Genomic DNA, 11,406 nt, shown 5'->3' on the forward strand with positions numbered 1-11,406 from the left:
CTCAGCTTCCTGAGTAGCTGGGACTACAGATGTGCACCACCACACCTGGCTAATTTTTTTTTTTTTTTAAGAGAGAGGGTCTTGCTATGTTGCCCAGGCTGGTCTTGACTTCCTGGGCTCAAGTGAACCTCCTACCTTGGCCTCTCAAATTGCTGAGATTACAGGCGTGAGTAAGCCACCGTGCCCAGCCATGAAGTGACTCTGTATTTGAGGCTATTTCTGTGTCTTTCCCTTCTCTCTTGGGCCAGGGGTGTGTGTCCATGCATTTTGGGAAGGAGTCCTGGCTGCCTGCTGGTCTGTGTGCTAGGTGTCCGGGAAAGTTTGAGAACCAAGTCATTCACTCTCTTTGGCTCTGGGCGTTTGTGTCAGTCAGTGACAGCATGGGTGAGTTGTGTGGCTTTTGGCCCGCATGTCCCTTTCACCTGTGGCTTAAGAACTCTGCACTATGCGGCCAACAGCCCACCCTTCCCCAGCTCTCAGGGTGGTTCTGAGCTAGTCTATTCCCCTTCTGGGCCTCTATCTCCTTCTCAGTTGTTTTCAGAGGCTGCTTTCCAGAACTGACGGGCAGATGGTCAGGAAAATCCTCTGAATAGCATTTCTGTAAATTCCCTGCAAAATGGGGATGGAGAAGTCCCTGTGGAGCCTGGCCTGGGCAGAGAGGAAGCCAGGAGGGGAGACAGGACGGAGACATTTATAAAGGACAAGAAGGGGCCGGGCGCAGTGGCTACGCCTGTAATCCTAGCACTTTGGTAGGCCGAGGTGGGCAGATCACCTGAGGTCAGGAGTTCGAGACCAGCCTGGCCAACATGATGAAACCCCGCCTCTACTAAAAATAAAAAAAAAAATTTAGCCAAGCCTGGTGGTGCATGCTAGTAGTCCCAGCTACTTGGGAGGCTGAAGCAGGAGAATCGCTTGAACCCGGGAGGCGGAGGTTGCAGTGAGCCAAGATCACGTCACTGCACTCCAGCCTGGGTGACAGAGCAAGACACTGTTTCAAAAAGAAAAAAAAGAAACCAATGACTAAATTCTTGGGTTTACAAGATAGCAGATCAGCCTCCCAAGTAGCTGGGACTACAGGCATGCACCACCACATCTGACTAATTTTTGTATTTTTAGTAGAGACGGAGTTTCACCACGTTGCCCAGGCTGATCTCAAACTCCTGGCCTCAAGTGATGCACCCACCTCAGCCTCCCAAAGTGCTGGGATTACAGGCGTGAGCCACTGTGCCCACCAGCAATGACCGAGTTTGTATCATCAACTTTCACACTTGTCTGGGGAACTGAGAGTCCCCTGGGTGGAGGGTGGAGTGGTAGCAGGGCCAAGCCCTTGGAAACCAACCTGTGAATCTGAGACTTTGTCCTGGGAGTGATGGAGACCACGGAGGATTTTGAACAGGTCTCAGTGAAAGATCTCTCTGAGGTCTTCAGGGGAACTGGAGGGCCCAGTGTGAGTGGGTGGTGACCCCATGAGCAGTTGGGGTTTGAGGTCCCTGCTCCACCTCCGGGCCCCGCCCCGTGACATCACTGTGGCATTATTGCACCAGGGCTGGCTGACCAATAAGCTGCTGCTTGCTGTTATAATGGGTCCTAGCAACGGTGTCTGACCTTGGCTAAGAGGGAAGGAGATCCTATCAGTGGGGAGAGTGTGAGGGGAGAGGGAGAGCCTGCAGGGCAGGTGAGTCCCCCAGGGCTCTCTCGCTGGGCCCCTGTGCGTGGGCAGAGCAGGAGCTTACGGTCTAATCTGGACCCCTTCAGCCCAAATTCCAACCACTGACTTGTCTGCCCCTTGCTGCCAGGACCTGTTCCAGGTTCCCATTCTTCCCACTGTAGACCATACTAGGGAGAGGGCACACCCAGGATAGGAGGCTCAGATCTGGAGGCAACAATGTTTTTTTTTTCCTTTTTTTTTTTTCTGAGACGGAGTCTCGCTCTGTCGCCCAGGCTGGAGTGCACTGGTGCAATCTTGGCTCACTGCAACCTCCGCCTCCTGGGTTCAAGAGCTGGGACTACAGGCATGCGCCACAACACCCGGCTAATTTTTGTATTTTTAGTGGAGATGGAGTTTCACCATGTTGGCCAGGCTGGTCTCGAACTCCTGACCTCAAGTGATCCACCCACCTCGGCCTCCCAAAGTGCTAGGATTACAGGCGTGAGCCACCATGCCCAGCCGGGAACAATGTCTTAAGGACATATTTCTGTGGGGGGTGGAGTGGGGTAGCAGAGGATGGGGTGAGTGGTGGGAGGTGAAGAGACGGGGTGCAGGGGGCAAGGAGACAAGGCAGGAGGCAGTGACATGCAGCTGAAGGGAGAGCACCTCTCTAGGTGGGTGAAGGAGCCTGGGGACCTGGGTTTGGGTCCTGGCTGTGCCTCTGGATGAGGAGCCCTCATTTGTCTTGTCTGAGCCTCAGTCTTTCTCCCTGTCAAATGGGGACAGTGATCCCAGACATGAGCAGCTCTCCCAGGGCTCCCTGAAGACCCTTAGTGAGTAAATGTATTTTAGAGGTGATGGGCCAGAGGAGGGTGAGTGGGAAGAGGGAGGACCATGCAAGCTCCTGGCCTGGAGCAGGGATCTGAGAGGGGACCATCAAGACAGGAGCTCCAGGGGGTGGGAGGGGAAACTGAACCCCGGGAGGCAAGGGCTGCCATGGCAGGGCTGGGGTTTCATGGAAATGACTCCTGGTGTCCAGGTGGTCCCCATGTCTGGCTTCCCGAACCCAAGGGCGTCTGAACCCAAAGTCAGCCTAGGGCTAGCTGAACAGGGTTTGTGGTCATTATGGCAGCCCTGCGAGGTGGGGAGGAGTATCCCCCACGGGGCAGCTGAGGCTCAGAGAGGGGCAAGGACTTGCTCAAAGTCACACAGCTAAGAATGTTATTAATGATAAGAATAATGATGATGATGATGCCAATGACATGTGGCACCTGCCCTGAGCCAGGCGCTGTTTTATGGGCTATTTTATGTCATAACTCATTCAAGTCACAGAGATCCTAGAAGGTGGTTTGCCATGATTGTAGGTATCATTCTCATGTACAGATGAGGAGAGTGAGGACAGAGTTAAGTAACTTGCCTCACATCACTCAGTGAGTATGTGATGGAGCCAGGATTTGATCCCAGGCAGTCTGGCTCCGGGCCTGGGTCCCCTTCATACTACCCTCCAATCCCAGCCACAGCAGGAGTGCAGCTGTTTCCTCTGAATGGGCCTGTGCCACAGACCAGGAGCTGGGCTTAAGCCCTTTCCTATGCAGCCCTGGCTATGTAATTTGCCCTGGCTATGTAATTTGCAAGGCCCAGTATGAAATGAAAATATGGGGCCCCTGGTTCAAATATTATAAAGAATTTCAGGCCAGGCATGGTGGCTTATGCCCTTAATCCCAGCACTCTGGGAAGCCGAAGCAGGAAGACCTTGATCTCAGAAATTCAAGACCAGCTGGGACAACATAGTGAGACTCCCATCTCTACAAAAAATTTAAAAAGTAGCTGGGCATGGTGGCACGCGCCTGTGGTCCCAGCTATTCAGGAGCCTGAGGTGGGAGGATTGCTAGAGCCAAGGAGATCAAGGCTGCAATGAGCCATGATTGTAGCACTGTGCTGCTCCAGCCTTGATGACAGAGAGACCCTGTCTCAAACAAACAAACAAACAAACAAACAATTTCAGTCAGTGTCAGCAGAGCATTAAACCAAGCACTGGGCCATTCTAAGCACAGAGCCCCCCAGGGCACACGTACACTCAGAAAACTGACCTGTGCCTAGGTTACCCTGGAGACTCCAACAGTGCTCCAAGAGGCTGCTTGGTGGTCATGCCCATTACCCAGAGAGGTGCTTCATTTTGCCCCTGGTCACACAGCAAGTTAGTGGCAGAAAAGGGATGTGAACCTGGGCCTGCCAGACCCCAAAGCCCTCTAACTTGTGCCAAAAATGTGTCCCCAATTCTTGAGGGAGAAAGAGAGCTGTGGGCTTCCAGCGGGACTCCCTTCACATCCGTGGTGTCTGTCTCTCCCCAACCCATGCCAAGGCCCAGGAGGTGTGAATGGCTCCCTTCTCCTCTGCAGGCGCTGAGGATCAGGCATCCTGTGACTCTCCCCTGTCCCCCCCACCCTCTGAACCACTGGCCACCATGGCTACTTCGAAGTTGCCCGTGGTGCCTGGGGAGGAGGAAAACACCATCCTTATGGCCAAGGAAAGGCTGGAGGCCCTGCGCACAGCCTTTGAGTCGGGTGACCTTCCCCAGGCCGCCTCTCACCTCCAAGAGCTGCTGGCCTCCACGGAGAGCACCCGCCTGGAGGTGGGCGTCACGGGCGAGTCGGGCGCGGGCAAGTCCTCCCTCATCAACGCCCTGCGTGGCCTGGAGGCCGAGGACCCTGGCGCGGCTCTCACGGGCGTCGTGGAGACCACGATGCAACCGTCGCCCTATCCGCACCCACAGTTCCCCGACGTGACCCTCTGGGACCTGCCAGGGGCCGGCTCTCCAGGCTGCCCGGCCGATAAGTACCTAAAGCAGGTAGACTTCAGCCGCTATGACTTCTTCCTGCTGGTCTCCCCGCGCCGCTGCGGGGCCATCGAGACCCGCCTGGCCGCCGAGATCCTGTGCCAGGGCAAGAAGTTCTACTTTGTGCGCACCAAGGTGGACGAGGACCTGGCGGCCACGCGCACCCAGCGGCCGTCGGGCTTCAGAGAGGCCGCTGTCCTGCAGGAGATCCGAGACCACTGTGCCGAGCGGCTGCGGGAGGCCGGTGTGGCTGACCCTCGCATCTTCCTTGTGTCCAACCTCTCGCCGGCCCGCTACGACTTTCCCACGCTGGTGTCCACCTGGGAGCACGACCTGCCCGCCCACCGGCGCCACGCTGGCCTGCTGTCGCTCCCCGACATCTCACTGGAGGCCCTGCAGAAGAAGAAGGCCATGCTTCAAGAGCAAGTCCTCAAGACCGCCCTGGTGTTGGGTGTCATCCAGGCCCTGCCGGTCCCAGGGCTGGCAGCCGCCTACGATGATGCGCTGCTCATCCACTCACTGCGTGGCTACCACCGCAGCTTTGGTCTGGACGACGACTCGCTGGCCAAGCTGGCTGAGCAGGTGGGCAAACAGGCAGGTGACCTGCGCTCGGTCATCCGCTCCCCGCTGGCCAACGAGGTCTCGCCTGAGACTGTCCTGCGGCTCTATTCCCAGTCGTCTGACGGCGCCATGCGGGTGGCCCGCGCCTTCGAGAGGGGCATCCCTGTGTTTGGGACGCTGGTGGCTGGCGGCATCAGCTTTGGCGCTGTCTACACCATGCTCCAGGGCTGCCTCAACGAGATGGCTGAGGACGCCCAGCGTGTCCGCATCAAGGCCCTGGAGGAGGACGAGCCGCAGCCGGAGGTCAGCTTGGAAGCGGCCAGTGACAATGGCGTGGAAAAGGGGGGGTCCGGGGAGGGAGGCAGCGAGGAAGCCCCACTCTCAACCCGCAGGAAGCTCGGCCTCCTTCTTAAGTACATTCTGGACAGCTGGAAGAAACACGACTCAGAAGAGAAATAAAGAGTGCAGCCCCGCCCCCCTGCCTCACCCACAAACTAAGTCTTAACAAAATCCAACAAACCAACAAAAAAGGCCAATGTGGTGAATGTGAGGGCTGCAGTTGCCTGGGGGGTGGGTGTGGAGGGAGCCTGTGTCCCTGGCAGGGAGGGGAGCCTGCGTCCTGGGCAGGGCAAAGGAGGGGGCATTGGGGAGGGGAGGAGGGAGGCAGGTGGGTCCAGGGCCAATAGGGGTGTATTGAAAGGGGACAGGAGTGTCCTGGAGAGGGAAGTTGGAGACATGGATGGTGGGCCCAGGATTCCCAGGGTTCCTTGGTGTTGTCTTTCTCCCTAGTCCCCAAGTGGCCAGGAGAAATTTGTGGGGCACAGGACAGCAGGGCCAAGACAGGAGATTGCATCCTGCTTAGGGGCTTTCTATTTTATTTTATTTTATTATTATTATTTTTTGAGATGGAATCTTGCTCTGTCACCCAGGCTGGAGTGCAGTGGCGCGATCTCCGCTCATTGCAACTTCTGCCTCCCAGGTTCAAGCAATTCTCCTGCCTCAGCCTCCTAAGTAGCTGGGATTATAGGTGAGCACCACCACGCCCAGCTAATTTTTTTTTTTTTTTTTTTTCCGAGACTCAGAGCCCAGGCTGGAGTGCTGTGGCACAATCTTGGCTCATTGCAAGCTCCACCTCCCGAGTTCAAGCAATTCTCCTGCCTCAGCCTCCCAAGTAGCTGGGATTACAGGCACACGCCACCGTGTCCAGCTAATTTTTGTATTTTTGGTAGAGAGGGGGTTTCACCATGTTGGCCAGACTGGTCTTGAACTCCTGACCTCAGATAATCCACCCACCTTGGCCTTCTAAAGTGGCGCCCGGCCTAATTTTTGTATTTTTAGCAGAGATGGGGTTTTCACCATGTTGGCCAGGCTGGTCTTGAACTCCTGACCGTGGCCTCTCAAAGTGCTGGGATTACAGGCGTGAGCCACTGCACCTGGCCCCTGCTAAGATACTTTAGTTTCAATCTCATGTCCGTGTCTGAGAACCCAGTGTACCAAAGACAGCCCCTGGGGCCTGGGATGAGCACAGTGGTGTCCAGCAATGGCTAAACAGGTTGGGGAGAGTGGGCATCCATGCCTGCCTGCTGCCTGGGAGCCATGGAGGGTAGGGGGTGGCAGGGAGAGGGAGGCCAGGCGGCCACAGGGCTCACCTCCGTGTGGTGCTTGAGGAGACAGAGAATGGCATGGTGAGAGAGTGACTGGATGTGTCCATGAACATCGGAGGAGAGAGGAGACCGAGGATGCAACTCCGTGGTCTAGCATGAGTCTTACTCCAGAAGGATGGTGGGTGTGTCTCAGAGCAGGAAGGCACATGGCGTTGAGACATCTGTGATTGGGAAGAATCCTGGTCTCTCCATGATTAAAAAAAAAATTTTTTTTTAGAGACAGGGTCTTGCTCTGTTGCCCAGGCTGGAGTGCAGTGGCGTGATCACAGCTCCCTTCAGCCTTGACTTCTTGATTTTGATGCTGTGAGTCTAAGACGGTGACTCATTTGCTGAGTCTGGGGTCACCTGTCTCTGTGGGATTGGGTTGGGGTGCGCGTGTGAATACTGGGACCTGCTGAAAGGTCCTGGGCCTTAACGTGAGGGCAACTATGTGTTGAGGTTGCTGACCAGCCTGGTCAATATGGAGAAACCCCATCTCTATTAAAAATACAAAAATTAGCTGGTGTGGTGGTGCCTGCCTGTAGTCCCAGCTACGCGGGAGGCTGAGGCAGGAAAATCGCTTGAGATCCGGAGGCGAAGGTTACAGTGAGCTGAGATTGTGACTCCGCACTGCAGCCTGGGTGACAAGACTCTGCCTCAAAAAAAAAAAAAAAAAGCTAAGTTTAGAGATTCATGTCTACATTTTTATTTTTCACTTTGACACACTCAAATCTAACTTTCCACTGCTCAAGACCAAATTAAAAAGTAACCATAACAATAAAAGTCATAACAATGCTAGAGTGTCTGAGGCATCACCAGTAATAATACTGAGAGTGTAACCACATGCCAGGCTAAGTACTTTATATTAACTAACATTTATTCATCACTGCTAGGTACTCCTGGCTTATAACAGCCTGGAAAAGAAGCTTCTCTTACTGTTTACATCTGGCACTGAGAGAATGATTAACTTGCTTGGCCAGGTGTGGTGGCTCATGCCTGTAATCTCAGCACTTCGGGAGGCCGAGGCCGGTGGATCACCTGAGGTCAGGAGTTCGAGACCAGCCTGACCAACATGGTGAAACCCGTCTCTACTAAAAATACAAAAATTAGCCAGGCGTGGTGGCAGGCACCTGTAATCTCAGCTACTTGGGAGGCTGAGGCAGGAGAACTGCTTAAACTGGGGAGGTAGATGTTGCAGTGAGCCAAGACTGCGCCACCGCACTCCAGCCTGGGCGACAGAGCAAGACTCTGTCTGAAAAAGACAAACAAAAAGAAAACTTGCCCAGGGCTGTTGTAGGGAGGTGTCAACCAGTATTTGCCCAAGCTTCTATTATCTAATTATGACACTGCTGGAGACCATCAACAATTAAAGGATTAGGAGCATAAATATTTTTGCTATTTTTGTGTGTGTGTGTGTGAGAGACAAGGTCTCGCTTTGTCATCAGGCTGGAGTGTAGTCACATGATATCAGCTCACTGCAACCTCCACCTCCTGGGTTCAAGCAATTCTCCAACCTCAGCCTCCTGAGTTGCTGGGATTACAGGCATGAGCCACCGTGCCTGGCTAATTTTTTGGTACTTTTAGTAGAAATGGGGTTTCACTATGTTGGGCAGGCTGGTCTTGAACACCTGGCCTCAAGTGATCCTCCCGCTTTGGCCTCCCAAAGTGCTGGGATTACAGGTATGAACCACCATGCCTAATGTATTTTTGCATTTAGTTAAATTCTGCTTTTTTGTAGTTTTAGGATCTAATTTCAAAGTTTTTTCTGTATACTGTAGTCACCATTGGGGCAAAACAAGGAAGCTGAACATGTAAGTCTCAAAGTTTGACTTTGTGGCTGGGCGTAGGGCTCATACCTGTAATCCCAGCGCTTTGGGAGTCCGAGGCAGCAGGATCACTCGAGCCCAGGAGTTGGAGACCGGCCTAGGCAACATGGCGAGACCCTGTCTCTACAAAAAATACAAAAAATTAGCCAGGCATGGTGGCAAATGCCTGTAGGCCTAGCTACTCAGGAGGCTGAGGTGGGAGGATCACTTGAGCCTGGGAGGTCAAGGCTGCAGTGAGCCATGATTGTGCCACTGCACTCCAGCCTGGGTGACAGAATGAGATCCTATCTCAAGAAAAGAAAAAATAGGCTGGGCGCGGTGGCTCACGCCTGTAATCCCAGCACTTTGGGAGGCTGAGGTGGGCGGATTACTTGAGGTCAGGAGTTCAAGACCAGCCCGGCCAACATGATGAAACCCCATCTCCACTAAAAACACAAAAACTAGTCGGGCGCAGTGGCAGGCATCTTTAATCCCAGCTACTAGAGAGGCTGAGGCAGGAGAATCGCTTGAACCCAGTGGGCGTAAGTGGCAGTGAGCCGAGATCGTGCCACTGCACTCCAGCCTGGACAACAAGGGCGAAACTCCATCTCAAAAATAAATAAATAAATAAATAAATAAATATGAAAGATGTGGATACAGAAGTCAATGCCCTTTAGTTTGGCAGCACAGGGATTGGTGAGAAGGACTTAATGTGGCTCTTTCTGGTAAGGCTGGATAGAATTCTTGTGTACGTGTCTTTTCCAATAGACAAAGTTGCCAGGCTGCAGATCATGGTGTTGTAGGTCTTTGTCTCCTATGATTGTGCTGTGGAAAGATTGTTCTATCAAAGTATGATTTCTATCCATTGCTTTATTAATGCCTTTACCTTAGTAAGGCTTTATTAATATTGAAGTATGTCAGTTTTGTTTTTGTTTTTGTTTTTGTTTTGAGACAGTGTCTCTCTCTGGTGCCCAGGCTGGAGTACGGTAGCGGGATCTCGGCTCATTGCAACCTCTGCCTCCCGGTTGAAGTGATCGTCCCATCTCAGCATCCTGAGTAGCTGGGACTACAGGTGCACACACAACTACACCCAGCTAATTTTTGTGTTTTTGTAGAGACAGGGTTTTGCCATGTCACCCAAGCTGGTCTCAAACTCCTGGACTCAAGCGATCCCCTTGCCTCAGCCTCCCAAAGTGTTAGGATTACGAGTGTGAGCCACTGCACCCAGATGGACATGTCTCCTTTTATCAACTAAGGGTCAAAAGCAGAGGAGGCCAAGTACATAGGATGGCCTGTGACTATTTCCAAAGGTGAAAGTTTATGAGCCCCAAAGACAGTGGCCTTTAGATTTAATAATACCAAAGGAGGAACTTAGGTCAAGGAAGGTGTAGGTAAATTCTGCCAACTGGGTTTTTTGTTTTTGTTTTTGTTTTTGTTTTGAAATGGAGTCTCACTCTGTCACCTAGGCTGGAGTGCAGCGGCTTGATCTCAGCTCACTGCAACCTCCGTTCCCTGGGTTCAAGCAATTCTCCTGCCTCAGCCTCCCAAGTAGCTGGGATTATAGGCGTGTACCACCACACCCAGCTAATTTTTGTATTTTTAATAGGGATGGGGTTTCACCATGTTGGCCAGGCTGGTCTTGAACTCCTCATCTCAAGTGATCTGCCTGCCTCAGCCTTCCAAAGTGCTGGGGTTACAGGGGTGAGGTACCATGCCCGGCTATCCAACTGGGTTTTTATAGTTTCACTTGTTTGTTCCACTGAGCCAGAAGATTGGGGATTGTAGACAGTGGAAATGCTGAGAAATTGGCCAAACTGAATGCACTTGTTTTATTATATGGCCAGTAAAACGGGCTCCTGATCACGATGTACTTCAAGGGGAGTTCCCTAGGTGGGAATACTTTTTTTCCAGGAGAATTTTGGCCACAGCTGAAGCAGTGGCTTGTCTATCAGGAAAGCCTCTACCCAATAGGAGAACGTGCAAACCGTTACTAGTACATATATATATATATATATATATATATATATATATATATACACATGGAAGTGGCTAGTTGGATAAAATCCATTTGCCAAACCTTGAAGGGCCCTTTAGGTAGATTAAAATGTCCAGGATCAGGATGTACACATTTTCCTGAGTTAAACTTACGGGAGGTGGCACAAGTGCCAAATAGGCTTTTTTTTTTTTTTTTGGCAGTTTTTTTTTTTTTTTTTTTTTTGAGAGAGGGTCTCACTCTGTCACCCAGACTGGAGTGCAATGGCACGATCTCCACTCACTGCAGCCTTGATCTCCTAGGCTCAGGTGACTCTCCCACCTCAGCCTCCCCAGTAGTTGAAACTACTTCTTTATTTTGATATTTTTAGTAGAGACAGGATTTCCCCATATTGCCCAGGCTGGTCTCAAACTCCTGGACTCAAGCAATCCGCCCGCCTCAGCCTCCCAGAGTGCTGGGATTACAGGCCCGAGAGCCACTGCACCCGGCCAGTACAGCTTCTTTTAATGTCACTCCCCCCAATATTGTTTCATAAAACAATTTGTCAGTTCCCCAGTGAGTCAGATTATGTACTGTAGTTAACAATATTGACTTGGAGAGAACTGGTTATCAGGCCTAAAACACAGCTTTTTTTTTTTTTTCAAATCATTGAACTAGCAGTGTGATCTTTCCAATTTTGTTCTTCGGTTTCTGGTGCCCAATTTTGTGCATCTTTGGTAATCATTTTTAGATCACCTTTTAGTGGCTCTTTTAGCTGGGCCTCGAGAGAGATTTGAGGAACCGAACCTTTAACAGCAGCATCCTTTGCGGCATTATCAGCCAAGACTGTTTCCTCTAGCTTCCGCAGAGGCTAACCGTGAATGTCCGGGAGTTTCCATAATAGCCAAGGCAGCTGGCAGCTGGATGGCATCAAGTAAGTC

The 11,406-nt window shown here is 52.1% G+C and overlaps 1 protein-coding gene across 2 annotated transcripts; it reads left to right on the plus strand.

Moving 5' to 3' along the window:
- Positions 1-1,526: 1,526 nt before the first annotated feature.
- Positions 1,527-5,594, plus strand: IRGC (immunity related GTPase cinema). Of its 2 annotated transcripts, none has more exons than XM_054463473.1 (2): positions 1,527-1,675; positions 4,048-5,594. In XM_054463473.1, exon 2 carries the CDS (start codon positions 4,113-4,115, stop codon positions 5,502-5,504), a length of 1,392 nt encoding a protein of 463 aa, XP_054319448.1. In that variant the 5' UTR covers positions 1,527-1,675; positions 4,048-4,112; the 3' UTR covers positions 5,505-5,594. The 2 variants fall into 2 exon arrangements, with proteins under 2 accessions (XP_054319448.1, XP_054319449.1); XM_054463474.1 differs by having other exon boundaries at positions 1,583-1,675; positions 4,011-5,582.
- The last annotated feature ends 5,812 nt before the right edge of the window (positions 5,595-11,406 follow it).

Source organism: Pongo pygmaeus, chromosome 20 (assembly GCF_028885625.2).
Source record: "Pongo pygmaeus isolate AG05252 chromosome 20, NHGRI_mPonPyg2-v2.0_pri, whole genome shotgun sequence".
Classification (NCBI taxonomy): domain Eukaryota; kingdom Metazoa; phylum Chordata; class Mammalia; order Primates; family Hominidae; genus Pongo; species Pongo pygmaeus.